The sequence below is a fragment of the Nycticebus coucang genome, chromosome 12, assembly GCF_027406575.1.
Source record: "Nycticebus coucang isolate mNycCou1 chromosome 12, mNycCou1.pri, whole genome shotgun sequence".
Taxonomy (NCBI): Eukaryota; Metazoa; Chordata; class Mammalia; order Primates; family Lorisidae; genus Nycticebus; species Nycticebus coucang.
Window position 1 is genome coordinate 29329822 of NC_069791.1, and position 20470 is coordinate 29350291.

Here is a 20470-nt window from a genome sequence, read left to right on the forward strand (position 1 = left end):
AGACTGTTAGAGGTAGAAATTGAATCAGATTTCTGTGTTATCAGTCAGTATATCTATGAAATAAATGTAAAACTATAATGCCTTTGAAAAAGTTACAGATACTAAATATTAATTATTTGTTGTAGGCGAAAATTTTGACCAGAGTCCTTTGAGAAGAACATTCAAATCCAAAGTTCTCGCCCACTATCCTCAGAATATTGAATGGAACCCTTTTGATCAAGATGCCGTGAATATGGTATGTTTCTCTTTTCCTCTCCATTCTCTCTTTAGCCTTCCTTTTATTAAGATAAAGATAGTTACTGTATTTTGAATGTCTATATTATTTCATTTATTTTATCCTTCAAGGAATTTTATGAAAAATATGACATTGTCTTTATTTTACAGATGTGGAAACTGAAGCTCAGAGAAATTAAGTTACTTGCCCAGGGTTCTCACAGCTAAGTGTGTACAGTAGACCCTCAAAGTCCCTTTTAGTTTTCTACTGTTAAGTTGAGTTGTGGGTTTGTGTTAATACATGGAAGCTTTGATAAACAGTGATTACTTTATTTGCCTGAGAGGATCCTGATGGAAAGAGCCTGGTTACAGTTTTCATATTTTAAGGGATGTCGTATGATAGGCTTGTAATTTGTCATTTTCCCAAGCAGCATAAAGATGGAAAGAAAGTTAAATGCATCATTTAAACATGAGTGGGAATTTGTTTATAAGGAATCTGAATTAATGTAAAAGAGTTAACCAGAGGTGATTGTAAGTCTTCTTTGGAGATTCTTAGAATTAAATAGTCATATTTTTCAGATTCTTTACGAAGGGTTTTTAGAAGTTTGGATGATATTTTACATTTCCATCAACTCTGCAATTACATAATTCACAAAGGGAGCAAATCAGAGATCAGGCATGATGGATACAGAAATGAATAAAGTGGGACTGAGGTTCTGTGACAGGTGTAGTTCTGTTTAAGTATTTTAAAGGTAGTGTCAGAAGACACAGAGAAGACTCCATTCTAACCTAAGGGGAAGAAGTTATAGTCAGTAGATGCCTGCCTGGTTCTTTATGTATGTCATTTTTGCATACACATTTACGTCTATTCCCAGTGAGAATTCTTATTCCTGTTTAAGTAATTTGCCCAAAGTTATGTAATGAGGCTCAGAAGTTAAAACCAGATCATTTTTACTCTCTTGCTTGCTTTTTCCCACCTGCCACACTGTCTCCCTCAAAGAAAAACCATATAACTGGGTGGCGCCTGTGGCTCAAGGAGTAGGGCACTGGTCCCATATGCCAGAGGTGGCGGGTTCAAACCTAGCCCCGGCCAAAAGGAAAAAAAAAAAAAAGAAAGAAAAACCATATAACTTAGTTTTGATCTGTGCCAGAAATGATAGGGATCACACTGGACCCTTCCTGGTATTTCTGTATCGTAGTAAACCCTTTCCAGTCTGGGCTTGCTGTAGGGAGGATTATAGCATGGTGCTTTTTGTAAGGACAGGTGCCTAAAGCACTTGGCACTTTGGCTTTGATTTTTTTTTTTTTTTTTTGTAGAGACAGAGTCTCACTTTTCTTTTTTCTTTTTCCTTTTTTTTTTTTGTAGAGACAGAGTCTCACTTTATGGCCCTCTGTAGAGTGCCATGGCATCACACAACTCACAGCAACCTCCAACTCCTGGGCTTAAGCGATTCTCTTGCCTCAGCCTCCCAAGTAGCTGGGACTACAGGCGCCCGCCACAACGCCCAGCTATTTTTTGGTTGCAGTTCAGCCGGGGCCGGGTTTGAACCCACCACCTGAGCCACAGGCGCCGCCCCCTGACAGAGTCTCAGTTTATCGCCCTCGGTAGAGTGCCGTGGCATCACACAGCTCACAGCAACCTCCAACTCCTGGGCTTAAGTAATTCTCTTGCCTCAGCCTCCCGAGAAGCTGGGACTATAGGCGCCCGCCATAAGGCCCGGCTATTTTTTTGTTGCAGTTTGGCGGGGCGGGGTTTGAACCCGTCCCTCTCAGTATATGGGGCCGGCGCCTTGCCGACTGAGCCACAGGCGCCGCCTGGCTTTGATTCTTTTTTTTTTTTTTAAGCATTCTTTTTTTTTTTTTTTTTTGTAGAGACAGAGTTTCACTTTATGGCCCTCGGTAGAGTGCCGTGGCGTCACACAGCTCACAGCAACCTCCAACTCCTGGGCTTAGGCGATTCTCCTGCCTCAGCCTCCCGAGTAGCTGGGACTACAGGCGCCCGCCACAATGCCCAGCTTTTTTTTATTTTTGTTGCAGTTTGGCCGGGGCTGAGTTTGAACCCGCCACCCTTGGTATATGGGGCCGGCGCCCTGCTCACTGAGCCACAGGCGCCGCCCGGCTTTGATTCTTAATAGAACACAAAATTGCTATTTTAGTGAACTGTTACCTAATACCAAAATAATCAGAGATGCCATTTTGCTGTAAGTTAGTACTGTGGATGCTTAACATCATCTTTGGTGAAGACAGTACTATAGATACTAAATACAACTGTTTGTTATCTTTATGAGACTTGGAGGAGCCCAGACAACATTTGACTGAAATAGCAAGGAGCGTTGACAAAAATAATTGGTCAGCTGCTTATGTAGCAGATTAATAGAAGGGTATTAAGGAAAACAGTATTTAAATGAAGCAGTGGAGGCCAGGTGTGGTGGCTCATGCCTGTAATCCTAACATCTGAGAGGCCAGGGCAGGTGGATTGCTTGAGCTCAGGAGTTCCAAGACTGGCCTGAGCAAGAATGAGACCTCCATTTCTACTAAAAATAGAAAAAACTAGCTGGGTGTAGTGGTAGGTGCCTGTAGACCCAGCTACTAAGGCAAGAGGATCACTCGAACCCAAGAGTTTGAGGTTGCTTTGACCTATGATGCTTTGTCAGTCTACCCAGGGCAACAGAGTGAGACTCTATCTCAAAAAAAAAAAAAAAAAAAGGAAAAGTAGATAAGAATGTGAATAGGTTATAGTACTTAGATATTTCAAAGATAAATTATTCTGTGAGAAATCAGAATGACATCCAAAACTGTGTTCTTACTACCATATGAATTCACAGTCATTTGGAACTAAATGCCACATTTGATGTGTTTTCTTTCTTTTAATCATTTGAATGAATTAATAGTAAGATATCCATGATAGCTTTTCCCCCTCTGCAAACCATTCATCTTTAAAACAATTGTCATCTTCCGGGCGGCGCCTGTGGCTCAGTGGGTAGGGCACTGGCCCCATGTACCAAGGGTGGCGGGTTCAAGCCCTGCCCTGGCCAAACTGCAACAACAACAATAACAAATAGCCAGGCGTTGTGGCAGGTGCCTGTAGTTTCAGCTACATGGGAGGCTGAGGCAAGGGAATCACCTAAGCCCAGGAGTTGGAGGTTGCCGTGAGCTGTGACACAACGGCACTCTACTGAGGGCAATAGAGTGAGACTCTGTCTCTACAAAAAAAAAAAAAAAAAACACAAACAATTATCAGCTTCCTTTATCTTTGGTAATTTCTTTATCTCTTGCCTCTAAGGTTATTTTATGTAAGTGGCAAAAGTTTCCCTTTGTAGAGTAAATGCAAAGGCTTGCATTTTGATGGTTAAATACCACATAGCATTTTTTATTGCTACAAATCTAAAAGGATTTGCTTGCACTCTTTGAAAATCTCTGAAAAGCATCCCATTAAACTACTCTCCATTTGGGCCATAGATTTACTGCCCTTAATTTCCTCTGTGATTTATTAGTAAGTGCATTTGTATGAAGCTATAATTTATTCCCATCTAAAAGTATAAAGCTTTATCTTGCCTTTAGCAAAAATCCCACTCCAATGAGTCATCACTTTCTGTAATATCAGTTGACTCTTCCTCTAACAAGGAAAAATGGTGCTTTGAATAAAGGTCATTAATTTCAAACATTAATTAAGTACCCAAAGCAGTGAACTTTGTTAAGTAAAAAAAATCATGTATAGGAATACAGTATAAATAAAATAGAAAAAAATACAAGAGACAAATGAAATTATTTCTGAATTCTTTTTTTTTTTTGCAGTTTTTGGCCAGGGCTGGGTTTGAACCCACCACCTCTGGCATATGGGGCCCGTGCCCTACCCCTTTGAGCCACAGGCACCACCCTCTGAATTCTTTTTATGTCTCTCTTATTTGCTGATTCAAATATTTTTATGAAAAATAAAGTATCATAAACAGAAAGAACAATACAATAAACAGTCAGATGCTAATCACCTAGAACTAACATATGTAAATATTGACATTGCTGCTTCCAGCGTGTACCTTTTGTTTTCAATGAAACAGAACATCACAGGGTTGAAGTTTCCCACTGCACTTTCAGATCTCTTTGAGGTAATCTGCACGTTGGCATCCATGACTGTTTATCTAACATTCTAGTAGATACATCGTATTCTTTTTTCCCACCAGAAATATGGCCTCATCCTGCTACCCAGGCTGGAGTGTGGCAGCACAGTCAGAGCTCACTGCAGTCTTGAACTCCTGAGCTCAAGCAATCTTCCTGCCTCAGCCTCCCGAGTAGCTGGGACTAGAGGCACATCCCACCCCTGGTTAATTTTTCTTATTCTTTGTAGAGATGAGGTCTTGCTATATTGCCCAGGCTGGTCTTAAACTCATGGGCTCAAGTAGTCTTCCTGCCTCAGTCTCCCAAAGTGCTGAGATTACAGGTGTGAACTGCCATACCCAGCTGAGATGTTATTCTTAAGAATGTATTGTACCTAGGATTTTTAGGAAGAAAATACGGTATATTTTTTAAACAAGTTGTATGAGAGATAAGGATTCTGTTTTGAATTACCTGTCTGAAATGAAACATCTGAGTATAATATTTCTGGTAATTAAAAATGAATCACTATTATGAAGATCTTAATTTACAATTTACTGTTTACTTTGGTATAAGAAAGGGTGAAATGGAATGATGATCAAGAGTACAGGGTAAAAGACTGGCTGAAGAAACCTTTCAGATGCTCAGCTTGCAAGATTCAAAGGAAAAGGGGCTGTATACATACTTTTTGCAAACTTAGCAAGTGCTTGAATTTGACATAGATAACCTCAAATTACATTTATAGTTTTGACATTAGAATGAAAGTAAGCCCTCATTTTGAGCAAATTTAGATTCATGTCTCACAGTAGAATCACAGGAATGGTAGTTGGGTCTTTTGGCACCTGTAGTTCTACCCACTGGGGAGGCTATGGTGGGAGGATCCCTTAAGCCCAGGAGTTTGCGATTGCAGTGAGCTGTGATCACGCTGGACAGAGTGAGAACCTGTCTCTAAAAAATGAAAACATAGCAGTGGGATTCTAGTTCAGCCATTTTGCTTGAGGAAACCTGTCTGTTTCCTTAAAATTGCAGCTAGAATATTTCATTGGCATCTCCAGCTCAACACATCTGAAACCGAATCCACAATTCTTCCCACCAATCTTGGTCAGTGAACATTACAACTATTCACCTGTCTACCTAGGCCAAAAATCTGTATATCATCCTAGAAAGATTCTCACTCTCTTACTTCTCCCATATGCAGTCGGTTGCCGATCTACTTACCTGTGTTTCCACACACTCATCCTGGTCCAACCATGAAGATCTCTTAACCTGGACTCCTGTAGTAACTGTCTGCTCTTACCCATTCCATTCTTCATGCTTCTGCTTGTGGTGTTTCTTCTCTAGCTAGAAGGTTCTTCCACTTCTCCTTCCCCTAATGAAATCTTATTGATGCTTCAGATTTCACTTTAAACATGATTTCCTTAGAGAAGCTACCCCTAGCTTTTACCTTCCCCCCACCCTCTCAACACTTAGGTTCCCCCTAGGTTCTCCTCGTACCTTTTTTGTAGCACCTGTCCCACTTGCAGTTAAATAATTATGTAGCTAGTAGTCACCTGTGTCTCTCCTGCTGTAATGTAAGCACCACAAGGACAGGAACAGTTTCTTACTGCTCTATCCCTTGACTTTCACATAATAGACACTCTGGTGATGAATAAATGAAGGAATGCTTACTTGCTTACAATACTTGGCTTCCCTGTCCGTGTCTATTTAGGTGTCACCTCCACTGCAAAACCATCTCTTAAGTACAAGGAGTTAAGTGCTCTCTCTTTTTTCCTATGACATCTTAAACACAATCCATAGCAGCATTGGTCACATTATTTTTTCCTATGACATCTTAAACACAATCCAAGCAGCACTGTTGCTTTGGATGTCCATCTTTCCTTTTAGGCTATGAGCTCCCTGAAGGAATGGATTATTTTCATATTTGTCTTTTGTAGAGATCTAATGTAATATGTGGGATAAAATGAATATTTATGGAAGGAAGATAAAAAAGAATGGCAAACTGACCAACTCTTTGAGAGTTTTTGGAATAGTTTCTCTTCTCCAGTCATGCATCTGTTAAAGACAGGGATGCATTCTGAAAATTGCATTGTTAGTGATGTTACATTGTGCGAACATCACAGAGTGTGCTTACACAAACCTGGTTGGTATAGCCTCCTGTGCACCTAGGCTGCGTGCCTGTTGCTCTGAATGTCATCTTGCATGCAGTCCACTGTTGACCAAAATATGGTTATGGGCATTGTTGCGTGACCGGAGACGCGAATAAACAGCAGCTTTGCCGTGGGTGTAAACTCGCTCCTGTAATTACTAAGTCAAGAAACAGATTACACAAGATGGGATGGTGTGTAGCGACCTCTGGCCAGTATCTCTGAGGAAGGGCGGCATGCCCTTTGATCTCAGGCTTCACGGGGTGCACAGCTTCAGAGAATGGGCCTGTGGAATTTTTAACTCCAGGCAAGCCAACAACTCTGCGTGTGTCCCAGGGGGGTCCAGGTCCCTTAAGCCTCTGGAAGAAAAGCAAGTCATTTTAAACTTACACTGAATTCACTTTATGTGCTTGATGTAGATATGTTTATTTCTAAATATTATCCTACAGGCATGACTGTATTTATGTAATTGAGAGAAAGGCTTTTGGAGTCCTTGAACTATAGGACATAGGAAAAGGAGTTATTAGAATTTTAGCCAGACTGCCTGAAAGAGTCCAGAGAGATATGAATATTTGCTTACTCAAAGTGGAAGAGGTACACAGATGGCTTTTGGCTAAAGTAACCTGGTTACCAGTGGTAATCTGATCACCGATGACAACTCAGATTTTCACCTGTTCTATTGCGGGAAGGTGGAATGGAGAGAGGTTATTGTCAGTAGATAGCAATATTATGGGATAATAAGGGTATTTAACATGATGGTAAGAAAATCTTGATTTATGTCTCAAGTGTTCTGAGAATAAAGTGTCCTTTTCCTGACATACAACAATTCTGGTCTTTTAAATATGGAAAACAAAAGCATTTTTCAGTTCAAGGTTTCTAGATTAGAAATATAATTCTCACTTTTTTTGATTTGTAGGAACATTTAAAAGAAATTCTTACATCTGTTATCTGTAGCATAAAAAGTCATCCTTCACTTTTAGCACAACTTTTGGCAAGCATTTCCTGTAAATGTTTGAATGTGTGCTCAAGAAAGCTACAAACCCTTAGGGGAATATTTGGCAGCTGTTCAAAAACAGTTGAGCTGTGATTTTTTTGGTTTACATTGACAGGAAAACCTATCAATTAAATCAAAACTTTGTGTTGACTTTGGAGGTCACTTGTTTCTGAACAGCCTACTTGGTGGAGAAAGAACTTCAGGCCGGATCCAGAGAGGATCTAAATCTGACCCTTCACCCCCAGTTGTTGTTTTTGCTTGTTTTCTTATTTATTAATTTTTTCATTCAACAAATACTTCTGTGCCATGCATTATGCTGAACAAGCGTGGAGCAAGAGTAATTCAGATCATCCTTCTACAGTCTTTTTTGACCACAGTGAATGTATCAGATGAGTTTTCATTCACACTTCAGCAGAGCAACTCATTGACTTTTTGTTAAAATGACATCAACCTTAATTTGAAGGAAGAATTTTTTTTTTTTTTTTCAGACAGATCTCACTACGTTGCCCTTGGTAGAGTGCCGTGGCGTCACAGCTCACAGCAACTTCAAACTCTTGGGCTTAAGCAGTTCTTTTGCCTCAGCCTCCCAAGTAGCTGGAACTACAGGCACCTGCCACAACGCCCAGTTATTTTTTGTTGCAGTTGTCATTGTTGTTTAGCTGGCCCAGGCTGCATTTGAACCTGCCACCCTTGGTGCGTGTGGTTGTCGCTGTAACCACTGTGCTGTGGGCACCGAGCCTTGAAGGAAGAATTTTGAAAAGATCCTATCATTGCCTTTTGTTATACAGTTATTCCCAAGACTAAGAGTAATTGTTTTTCCCCCTAGCAAATATAAATATCTGTGGGTTTTACTTAAGTCTGTATCTTATTCTATCCAAATATACATAGTAATTTAATTCTAGTGAATATATATAAAAGAAGTAAATCTACCTTAGTTCTTTACAGGTTTCATATTCAGTAATGTCAGATACAAAGGCATTTTTACTGCAGACTAATGCTGAGCTTAATGTTTTTTTAATCCTTGTCATCATTCACCATTTTTTTTTTTGGTAGCCCTTAATGGCGTATTGTTCCATGTGTGTATTCTTGAACATTTAAGGTTATTGGAATATGGTACCAGTCCTTGAGTAGCTTGCAATCTAGGGATCAAAAATAATTATGGAATTCTAGCAGTGTGTATCTATATATAATATACATATGTATATAGTGTTGCAAGACTTTAAGTGCTTCCCACACACATAAAGATGTTCCAAAGGAGTGACATTTTAATGGCCAATAAAGGATGAGGAGGACACGTTTTTTATGGAAAGGTAGTGGAAGACCTCTCTAAGGTGGTATTTTTACAGAGACTTGGTGAGGTGAGGGCATATTTCCATTATCTATTGCTGCATGACAATTTATCTTGTACTTCATAGTGGCTTAGAACCGGTGTTGCCAATTTTTTTTCATGAAGAACCAGATGGTTGAGTTGTTGTGGGATGTACAGTTTCTGCTGCTGTTACTCAGCTCTGCTGTTGCAGTGCAGAAGCATCCATAGGCAGTGCATAGATGGACGGGTGTGACTGTTACAGTGTCACTTCATTTACAAAAACAGGTGGCAGATTTTATTTAACCTAAGGGCTTATCTTAGTCTATTCCTGCTGCTCAAACAAAATACCTCAGACTGGGTAACTTAATAAGTACAGAAATTGGTTTTGCACAGTTCTGGAGGCTGAAAGGACAGGTTCAGTGTCTGATAGGGGCCTAATCTCTGCTTCAAAGTTGGTGCCAAATTGCTGTGTCCCCAGAGGGGTCAAAGGCTATGTTTCTTAACATGTCAGAATGGACAGGAGCAGAGGAACCATTCTCGGGTGCTCCCTTTAACCTGTTTTATAAGAGCACTAATCCTTTCATGAAGGTAGAGCTCTCATGACTTAATCACATTCCAGAAGGCCCCACCTCCTAAAACTGTCACCCCGGGGTTTAAGTTTCAACATATGAATTTTGGAGGGATGCATACATTCAAATCATAGCAGGGCTGTGGTTTGCTGACCCTTGATTTAAAGCAACAAAATCATTTCTTTGCTTATAAATCTGTAATTTGGGTAGATTTTGGTGGGTAGCTCCTCTGCTCTCAGTGTCAGTTTGGGCAGTTCAAAGGGTGAGGATTGGAATCATCTGAAAGCTCCTCACAGGTCTGTCTCCTAGTCTGGGAATATAGCTGGGGCTTCCCCTATGTGGTCTCCCCAGCCCGGCAGCTTCAGGTTAGCCCAACTTTTCATATGTTGCCTCAGGGCTCCCAAGGGTATGACTGGAGAGAGAGGGAGATGGAAGTCATAGAAACTTTTTAAGCCTAGCCTTAACAGTCACTCAGTGTCACTTGTCAGTGCTATTGCATTTTACTTGACTAGGCCAGGGGTAGGCAACAGGGCCCCCAGACCAAATCTACCCAACTGCCTATTTGTATAAATAGAATTTTATTACAAAAAAGCCAGTATGTGTGCTGTCAGTGGCTACTTTCGCGCTACAATGGTAGAGCTGTGAGTAGTTGTGACAAAGACTGTATGGTGGCCGGACACAGTTGCTCATGCTTGTAACCCTGTCTTGGGGGCTGAGGTAGGTGGATTGTTTGAGTTCAGGAGTTCAAGACCAGCCTGAGCAAGTATGAAACCCTATCTCTACTAAAAATAGAAAAGCTAGCTGAGCATTGTAGCAGGTGCCTGTCGTCCTAGCTATTTAGGAGGCTGAAGCAAGAGGATCTCTAGAGCCTAAGAGTTTGAGGTTACTGTGAGCTATGATGTTGCTGCACTCTAGCCTGGGCATAACAGAAGAAATCCTGTCTCAAAAACAAAAAAGGAAAGGCTCTATGGCCTCCAGAGCCTAAAATGTCTATTATCTGGTTCTTTATAGAAAGAAGTTTGGCAGTTCTTGGAATAGGCACTCTTAGTAGCCAACCCAGGTTCAAGGACAGGAGGATAGCTCCACATCTTAGTTGGAGAATGGCAAGGTTCTGGAAGAGCATATGAAACTGGAAATTTTGTTGGAGACATTTTTAGAAAATACAGTCTGAACCCCACATGTGAACATAACCTTGGTTGGTCTTGTGTCCCAGTCTGCCCACTTTATCCACTTTTAAGTGTAGGTGGAATGGCTTACACTTGCAATTGTAGTACTTTTGGAGGACAAGGTGGGAAGATTACTTGAAGCCAGGAGTTTGAGACCAGCCTGGGCAAAATAGTCAGACCCTGTCACTACAAAAAAATAAAAGCATCATGGGTGGCACCCTTAGCTCAGTGGGTAGTGTGCCAGCCACATACATTGAGTCTGGCAGGTTTGAACCTGGCCCAGGCCAGCTAAAACAACAATGACAACTGCAAAAAAAAAAAAGAGCCAGGTGTTGTGGCAGATGCCTGTAGTCTCAGCTACTTGGGAGGCTGAGGCTAGAGAATTATTTAAGCCCAAGAGTTTGAGGTTGCTATGAGCTGTTACACCACAGCACTCTATCCAGGGTGACAACTTGAGACTCTGTCTCAAAAATAAATAAATAAAAATAAAAGCATCAGCCAGGTACGCTGACATGAGCCTGTAGTCCCAGCTACTTGGGAGGCTATGAGACAGGAGGATTGCCAAATACTTGAGCCTAAGAGTTATGTTACAGTGAGCTCAGATACCACTATACTCTAGCCTGGGCAACAGAGCAAGACCCTGTCTCAAAAAAAGTAAAAGAGAAAAGAAAGTACAGCCTGTTATAAGGAAGGAGCAGATGTGAATGCCTAGGGGAAGATAGTTGTTGGGAGAGTGAACAGCAGATTTTGACAGGCACATGTAGGTATGTTCACAGAACAGGAATGTGTTACTGTTGCTGGAGAACAATAGGTAAGGTAAAGAATAGTGGGACATGAGGGCAGAGAGCTTCCCACAAGGTTCTGCACCCTACCCAGCTGGATGAAATGGGCAGACTGGGACACAAGGCCAGGCAAGGTTATGTTCACATGTGGGGTTTGTGTGCACCACAGAGGCCATAAATGCCCAGTTCCTAAGGGTGCAACCTGTGGCAAGCCCGTCCATCATGGTGTAAATCAGCTAAAGTTTGCTCGAAACCTTCAGTCTGCTGCCGAGGAGCGATTTAGATGCCACTGTGGGGCACATTCTTACTGGGTTGGTGAAGATTATATGTACCAATTTTTTGAGGTTATCCTTAATCCATTCCGTAAATCTACCAAAGAAATCCTGATAGCCAGTGGATCACCAACATGGTCCCTAAGCACAGGAAAATATGTGGGCTGACATCTGCAGGTCTCAAGAGCCGTAGCCTAGGAAAGGGCCATAAAGTCTACCATACTATTGGTGGTTCTCACCGTGCAGCTTGAAGAAGGACCAGTACTCTCCAGGTCTACCATTCGCTAATATAAGTAATTATAATATAAGAGAGGTTGCTGGAGCCAGTTCACACAAGACCATTGTAGGCCATTAAAAGAACTTTGGCTTTTAGTGACATGGGAGGCCTTTGGAGAGTTTCCAGAAGAGTATCAAGATCTCACTTAATGTCTTTTAAGGATCATGTGATTAGGAATGTGGGGAATAGATTTTGAGGGACAAGGGCAAAAGCAGGAAGGCTGATCAGCAGGATGTTACATTCATCCAGGCAAGAGAAGAGGGTGGCTTCGATTAGAGTGGTAAGAGAAAAGATAGCAGCAATTAATTAATGAAGCCATTTTTGAAGGTAGGACTGATACCTTGTATTTGCTGATGGATTGACAGGGGGTGAGTGAGAAAGAGAGGAGTCAAAGATGAGTCCACGGTTTTGGTCCTGGGCAAACTAGAAGGAAGGAGTTACAGAGAAGACTGAAATAGGGAGAAACAGATTTGAAGGAAGAAATCAAGACTTCAGGTTGGGGCAAAAAGTTTCAGTTGCCTGTTAGACATCTTTGTGGGAATATCAAGTAGTCCAGTTAAAAGCAAGATCTTGAGAGGGAGAAGAAATTTGGTAGTTGACAGGGTATATTTAAAATCATGGAAAAAATTGCTTGGGAGATTAGCTTGGATAGAGAAGAGAGCTAACATGTGGTGGTATAACCTGATGGGATGTCCTCAAGCCAAAGGTTCTAAGGGAGAAGAGAAGAACCATGGTTTGAACTGGCTCTAGGGAGCAGTCAGGACGCCCACTCGCCTGCATGCTCAGTAACAATTCTGTTGCACTAATCCTGTCTTACCATCGAGGGTTTTTTTTTTATTATTTTTGAGACAGAGCCTCAAGCTGTCGCCTTGGGTAGAGTGCTGTGGCATCATAGCTCACAGCAACCTCCATCTCCTGGGCTCAAGTGATTCTCCTGCCTCTGCCTCCCAAGTAGCTGGGACTACAGGTGTCCGCCACAACGTCCGGCTATTTTTTGGTTGTAGCCATCATTGTTGTTTGGTGGACCTGGGCTGGATTTGAACCCGCCAGCTCAGATGTATGTGTGTAGCACCTTAGCCACTTGGGTCACAGGTGCTGAGCCGAGAGTTTTAATTAGTTAATTAAGTTCTTTATTCTTTTGAAACAGTCTTACTATGTTGCCCTCAGTAGAGTGCAATGGCGTCACAGCTCACAGCAACCTCAAACTCTTGGGTTCAAGTGATTCTCTTCCTCACCCTCCCTTGTAGTTGGGACTACAAATGCCCACCACAACGCCTGGCATATATTTGTTTGTTTGTTTATGACAGAATCTTGAGAGTTTGTTTTTACACAGTGGGAACCCAGAAATCTTAACACAGAGCCCTACTCTACAAAATAAATAAAAGTGGAATGTGCACAGGGGATGGTGGGGCACTGGCCCTCTCAGCTTCCTCCTGGGGCCTCCCACTCCCCGGGCCCTGAGCATTCCTATTCCTACTCTCTTAGAACCCCTTTGAAAACCACTTGCCTTCAGTGCTCCAAGATTGATATGCTAAGAGTTAGCTCTAGTTCTGTCCCTCTCCTGCTAAAAACCCTTAGGGGCTTCTTACAGTCCTCAGGCTTCTAACTTGGCTCAGAAGGCCCTTCCTTGACTGCCCTCTAATTAACTCTTGCTTTCTCTCCCCTCCCCCAACCTTGCTTTCTGAACCACACCCATGCTGACCTTGTTTCGGTTCCCCAAACCCTCATGTTCTTTCTTCTGTGCTTTTGCACACATCGCCCTGTTTATCTTACTAACACCTGTACTCATCCTCGGGTTTCAGTTGGGACTTCATTTTTTCTTGGTAGCTCCCTCTTCTCTAATTTGCCTTCCTGACATGATTTTTTCCATTGCAGCCCTAATTTACCCCATCATAGTTCTTCTATGATTTTATAGTTTATGATTTTATAGTCATCTGTCATCCTTACTATACTGGAAGTACTGTAGGGTCAGAGGACATGTCTGTCTTTTTCACTGTTGTATCATAGGGCCTGGCTCGTAAAGGTACATTAGCATTTTTTGACAGTTTGAATGAAGGACATGTAACTTTTAAGGTGAATTGTGTTTTCTTGGTAATGTGGAGATTTGGGAGACGGTCTAAATTTTGTACCAATTGGGTATTAAATCTGCAAAAACAATCAAAAAATAAAAGACTAATAACATGGTTAAATTATTTTTATGTAAAAAGCATATTACAATACAAATTAGAAATAAATATATAAATATGAATACTGATTATGTTAGGATGATTTAATTACATTGATTCCTTAGTATGTTTCAGATTTTCTAAAATTTGTTTTATTTCTTTCATTTAAAATGTTTTTACAAAATCAATTCTAATTTATTATACATATTAAGCATTTTAAATTTAGCACCTTTAGCTCTTCTTTTTTTTTTTGAGACAGAGTCTCATTCTGTCGATCTGAGTAAGTGCGATAGTGTCATTAGCTCACAGCAACTCAGCCTCCCTAGTACTGGGACTCCAGGCGCCCACCACAGCACCCGGCTATTTTTAGAGATGGGGTCTTGCTCTTGCTCAGGCTGCTCTTGAACTCCTGAGCTCAAGCAGTCCTCCTCGGCCTCCCAGAGTGATAGGATTACAGGCATGAGCCACCACACTCAGCCTTACAATGTATTTCTAATTTAAGACTATTGCTTATTAACATAAGTTAATAAGTTTGCATAAAACCTGTCCTTTTGGGTCTGGTTATATTAAAAAGCAACAGACTTTTTTCTGGTTATTTGTGTACTGTATTCTTACGTCTTTTTCCCCTTTCCTCCACAGTTGTGCATGCCTAAAGGGCTGTCTTTCAGAACACAAACTGACAATAAAGACCCTCAGTTTCACTCGTTTATAATTACCAGGGAAGATGGTTCTCGCACCTACGGTTTTGTTCTCACTTTTTATGAAGAAGTTACAAGCAAGCAAATCTGCACAGCCATGCAGACTCTGTACCAGATGCACAACGCTGAGCATTACAGCAGCGTGTACGCGTCATCCTCCTGCAGCATGGACTCACTGGCAAGCAGTATTGATGAGGGAGATACAACTTCCCTTTTGAAACTTCAGCGATACAACTCCTACGATATCAGCAGAGACACCTTGTATGTTTCCAAAAGCATATGCTTGATCACACCGCTACCTTTCATGCAGGCCTGCAAGAAATTCCTCATCCAGCTTTACAAGGCAGTTACCTCACAGCAGCCGCCACCCCTGCCACTTGAGAGCTATATCCATAATATTCTCTATGAAGTTCCCCTTCCACCTCCAGGGAGATCACTGAAATTTTATGGTGTTTACGAACCTGTCATTTGCCAGAGGCCTGGGCCCAATGAACTTCCCCTTTCTGATTACCCACTTCGAGAGGCATTTGAGCTCCTGGGATTAGAGAACCTGGTACAGGTGTTTACCTGTGTCCTTTTAGAGATGCAGATCCTTCTCTACTCACAAGGTAGGTCTTCCTTGGATTTTAAATTTTCCTTAAAACAAGTACTTATGCTCCTGTATTTTCTGGGGTGTTTTCATGGGACGTATTACTAGAATTAGATAAATAATGGTCATAGTCTTTCCTGTTTTGTGTAAAAGTAGCAGGTATGAGTGGGACCAAAGGCTGAAACAGTGCTTCTCTTTGAGGTGGCGTCGACTGTAGAGGGAAACAAGAAGTGTTAACTGGCCTGATTGGAGTATATGTATTTTTTTTAAATAGAAATAGCGCTTTTTTTCCTGATAATATATAATCATAAGAAATTTTGTTTCTTTTCATAATGAGAGTGAAAAGAATCCTGTTACTACCAGAAATATTCTTTACAGATTAGTAAAGGTTCACATCAAAACACAGCTGACACTGGAAAGGTTTAAATCAAATTGTTCACTCTGCAGCTTCCTGAGGCAATCAACTTTGGATCTTTGCCTATGGGAGCGTTTGATGTGAGAGAAAGAAGGTGAGCAAGCCTGAGAGAAATGAGCCTTTCCTAGGTCTACTAACAGTTCCGCCAGGGTGTGTGTGTGCGCGCGCGTGGGCGTGGTGTTGGGGTTTTGGGTTTTTTAAATCTCAGAAGGAAGTTGTCTTTGTGGTATCTTTTATTCAAAGTTCTTCCAACACATACTTAAGAAATTAATCGAGGGTTTTATTTTAACAGTACTGTTACAGTGATTAATGTTGAGCCCAGACTAGGATACTGGTTCTCATCTGAATATGAATGTATAGGGGAGAGAGAGATGTTGTGTCTTAATGGATAGTGGATTGATGGGAATTATAAAATTGTACCTGTGTGTTGATAGATTCTTTGAAAAACGTGGCACAAACATTTGGGTTAGCATTTTGCTAACTTCTGTTTAGGCTAGCAGAATTACAGTGTTAGTCTCCTGACTGCTGCCATCAAGCTTATTTTACCACTTTTCTTTTTTTATTTTTCTATTTTAAATTATAAGTGCAGCTCTGCCAAGTAGGCTATATTTGTACTTCCCCATCTTGTGTGTATGTTGACACTATTTGTGTGTTGACAGCCCTTCACGAGGTTGTATTTTCTTCAGTTTATCCTACGTAATGTTCTTTGATATTGTGTTCCAGTGTCACTTTTTGTTGTCAGGAAATTCTTCTCTAACAGCCGGTCTAAATTCTTTCCTTTCCTCTTTCACTAACTTTTTTAGTGTTTCTTTCTGTATCTGAAAATTTTTACCTTAAGTAATTCTCTCTTCCTTTTTTTTTTTTTTTTTGTAGAGACAGAGTCTCACTGTACCGCCCTCGGGTAGAGTGCCGTGGCATCACACAGCTCACAGCAACCTCTAACTCTTGGGCTTACGCGATTCTCTTGCCTCAGCCTCCCAAGCAGCTGGGACTACAGGCGCCCGCCACAACGCCCGGCTATTTTTTGTTGCAGTTTGGCCGGGGCTGGGTTTGAACCCACCACCCTCGGCATATGGGGCTGGCGCCCTACTCACTGAGCCACAGGCGCCGCCCCTCTCTTCCTTTTTTTAATTTTTTTTTTTTGAGGCAGTTAACTATGTCACCCTGGGTAGAGTGCCGTGGCATCACAGAACACAGAAACCTCAAATTCTTGGGCTCAAGCGATTCTCTTGCCTCAACCTCCCAAGTAACTGGGACTATAGGTGCCCACGACAATGCTCAGCTATTTTTTGGTTGCAGTTGTTGTTTAGCAGGCCCGGCCAGGCTCAAATCTGCTAGCCTTGAACCCACCAGCCTCGGTTTATGTGGTCGGTACCCTACTCACTGAGCTTTGGGTGCTGAGCCTCTTTTTTTTTTTTTGAGACAGAGTCTTGATCTCTGTTACCTAGCAGAGCTCACTGTAACCTCAAACTCCTACATTCAAGGGATCCTCCCACCTCAAGCTCACAAGTAGCTGGGACTATAAGCACAAACCACACACCTAGCTAATTTTTCTGTTTTTTGTTTTTTTATAGTGATGGGATCTTACTGTGTTGCTTTGGCTGGTCTTAAGCTCCTGGTCTCAAGCTATACTCCCACCTTGGTCTTCTAAGGTGCTAGACTTACAGGCATGAGCCACCATGCCTGATCTCTCTCATCCTTTCTTACTCTTTTCCCTGAAAGGGGTAAGGGTCAGAGAGTGGCTAGGAGGGGTAGAGGCTTACAGTGTAATACCCTCTTTAAAGTTATGAAAGAAGGGCAGCGTCTGTGGCTTAAAGGTGGTGCCTGTGGCTGGCCCCATATGCTGGATGTGGTGGGTTCAAACCCAGCCCTGGCCAAAAACTGCAAAAAGAAAAAAAAAATTATGAAAGAAATAAAAATGTGTTTATTATTTTTTTTAAGGGATCTTAAAAGGCCACCTAGTTCAATTTCCTAGTATTTGGTTTTTGTTTTTTTAATTTTTAGAGATATAGTCTTGCTATGTTGCCCAGGCTAGAGTGCAGTAGCTGCTTATAGGTGTGATCATAGCCCTGAACTCCTGGGGTCAAATAATCCTCATCCTCTCAAGCAGTTGGGACTACAGGTGTGCATCACTATGCCCAGCTTGGAATGTTGGCTTTTGAAGTCTTGGCAATCCTTCATATTTTTGCTCCATCATTTACTAATTGGAACCATGAGCAAGTTACATAAATTTCATGTCAGTTCTCTCATCTACAAGGGTGACAGTTTGAGGGTCCCCCTCCACTGATTCATTGTGAAGGTCACATAAGAAAACCTATACAAGGGTGGCGCCTCTGGCTCAGTGAGTAGGGCGCCGGCCCCATATGCTGAGGGTGGCGGGTTCAGGCCCAGCCCCAGCCAAACTGCAACAAGGAAATAGCCGGGCGTTGTGGCGGGAGCCTGTGGTCCCAGCTGCTCGGGAGGCTGAGGCAAGAGAATCGCGTAAACCCAAGAGTTAGAGGTTGCTGTGAGCCGTGTGACGCCACGGCACTCTACCCGAGGGCGGTACAGTGAGACTCTGTCTCTACAAAAAAAAAAAAAAAAAAAAAGAAAACCTATACAAAATATTTAGGAATATATTTGACACTGGCTAAATGATAGCTGATGCTGTTGTAGTTATTATTTATTTTTATTAAGTTTATGTGATCCTTTATAAATTATGCTTATCTTAAGTTGTGGAAGTTCAACATACTACTGCATTTAGTAGTATATAACTTTAAAAAATTAAAGTCAAGATATTTGTGCCATGGTTAAGAACCTAATAAATATTCTTTTTTTTTTTTTTTTTTTTTTTTTTTTTTGTAGAGACAGAGTCTCACTGTACCGCCCTTGGGTAGAGTGCCATGGTGTCACACGGCTCACAGCAACCTCTAATTCTTGGGCTTATGCGATTCTCTTGCCTCAGCCTCCCGAGCAGCTGGGACTGCAGGCGCCCGCCACAACACCCGGCTATTTTATTTTTTGTTGCAGTTTGGCCGGGGCTGGGATTGAACCCGCCACCCTTGGCATATGGGGCCGGCGCCCTACTCACTGAGCCACAGGCACCCCCTAAATGTTCTTTTATATTGTGTGTCATGGTTTTTTTAGATGAGAGGGGAAAAAAACCTTCCATATCACACTTCCTCTTTTAAATAGCACTTATGTTTCATGGCTTTTCTGTGGTCTGTTTGTTGACCAGTTTTAGTTGATTAATATCTACTGATTTATTTCGATTTCAAATGAAGAAGAATAAGCATTTATGGATGAGGTTTTATACTCGTGAGTATTTTTGGTAACTTGATTGTATGCCAAGTACAACAGAGGGAATCCTGAGATTAAAGAAATAGATTTAAAAAAAAAAATTCAGAATGTCATACACACACAAAAAGTATAGTAAGTTTATAACCATTCATTAAAATCACTTTATGTCAGGAATTGTGCTACAAGAATATATCTTACATATTGGATCTTTTAATCCTCTCAACAGTGAGTTAATACTATTGTATATTACACATGTTCTATCAAGGAAGAAATTGAGGCTCATGGAAGCTGAGTAATCTGCCCCAAATCATACATCTGTAAGTAAGATACTACTAAGAATTAGGCTTGACACACAGTAGCTCACGCCAGTAATCCTAAGCACTCTCAGAGGCCGAGGTGGGTGGATTGCCTGTGCTCACCAGTTGGACAACCAGACTGAGTCAGAGCAAGACCTTGTGTCTAAGAGTAGCTGAGCACTGTGACGGGTGCCTGTAGTCCCAGCTACTTGGGAGGCTGAGGCAAGGGAATCACTTAAGCACAAGAGTTTAAGGTTGCTGTGAGCTGTGACGTCACAGCGCTCCATGGAGGGTGATAAAGTGAGACTGTCTCAAAAAAAAAAAAGAAAAAAAGAATTAGGCTTTAATCAGTCTTTTTCCAGAGTACTTAACCACAAGTCAACTGTACTGGGCACTGCACTTAACCTTTCCTTATCTGTCTCAGTATTTATTTTCAATTTCTTAACTTGCTCAGCTCATCTGTTATAAAGACGTCATGATAAATAATTGTAGAATATAAAAATGAAAGCCCTGTGCAGATTTTAACATTGACAATGCCTCTCCTGTTAGAGAAAGACATTTAAATGAATGAAATGAGGCGTCACATGAATTGGTACTCTGGTGCCCTCTTTCACTCTTCCTGGCTCCATGTTAAGGGTGTTTTAATAACATCTGATACTTCATTTCTTATTCACTGATAAAGCTAGGCCATAAATTAAAAAACGTTGCAAGTGCTGGACATTTACCACGAAAACCCAGTGTGACTCAAAGATGGATTTCAGTGACGAAAATGTCCTTCTAGACTGATTTGAAATTTATTAACAGATAATAAAATCTGTTATTTAGAGAGCATGTACATCACAGTCACTTTGCAGGGATAACCAGCTAGAAATTTTAAGTAGAGAATGCACCCAGGAGGTGAAGGCTCTTTTTTCTAGGATCCCAAATGAGAAAAGAGCACTTTATTCTGCAATCTGGAAATACCTGGAACAGGACAGTAGGAAGATCAGAGTATGATTCTCTCCTCAAAGGAATAGTGGAGGAATAAAAGGCAGGGGAATTTAAACACAACGTCTAACTTTTGATATTAGTAATTAAGTCTCAGGAAGGCCGGGCGCAGTGGCTCAGGTCTGTAATCCTAGCACTCTGGGAGGCCAAGGTGGGTGGATTGCTTGAGCTCACAAGTTCCAGACCAGCTCTGAGCAATAGGGAGACCCTGTCTCTACTAAAAAAT

General features: G+C 41.5%; 1 protein-coding gene across 3 annotated transcripts in view; it reads left to right on the forward strand.

Annotated features, from left to right (window-relative positions):
- DENND5B (DENN domain containing 5B) overlaps positions 1-20470 on the forward strand; it is a 212163-nt gene that overhangs the window by 95433 nt on the left and 96260 nt on the right. For all 3 annotated transcript variants that reach the window (XM_053554201.1, XM_053554202.1, XM_053554203.1), the window contains 2 exons: positions 126-235; positions 14620-15286. In XM_053554201.1, coding sequence (XP_053410176.1) covers positions 126-235; positions 14620-15286 — 777 coding nt within the window. The remainder of the gene's footprint in view (positions 1-125; positions 236-14619; positions 15287-20470) is intronic.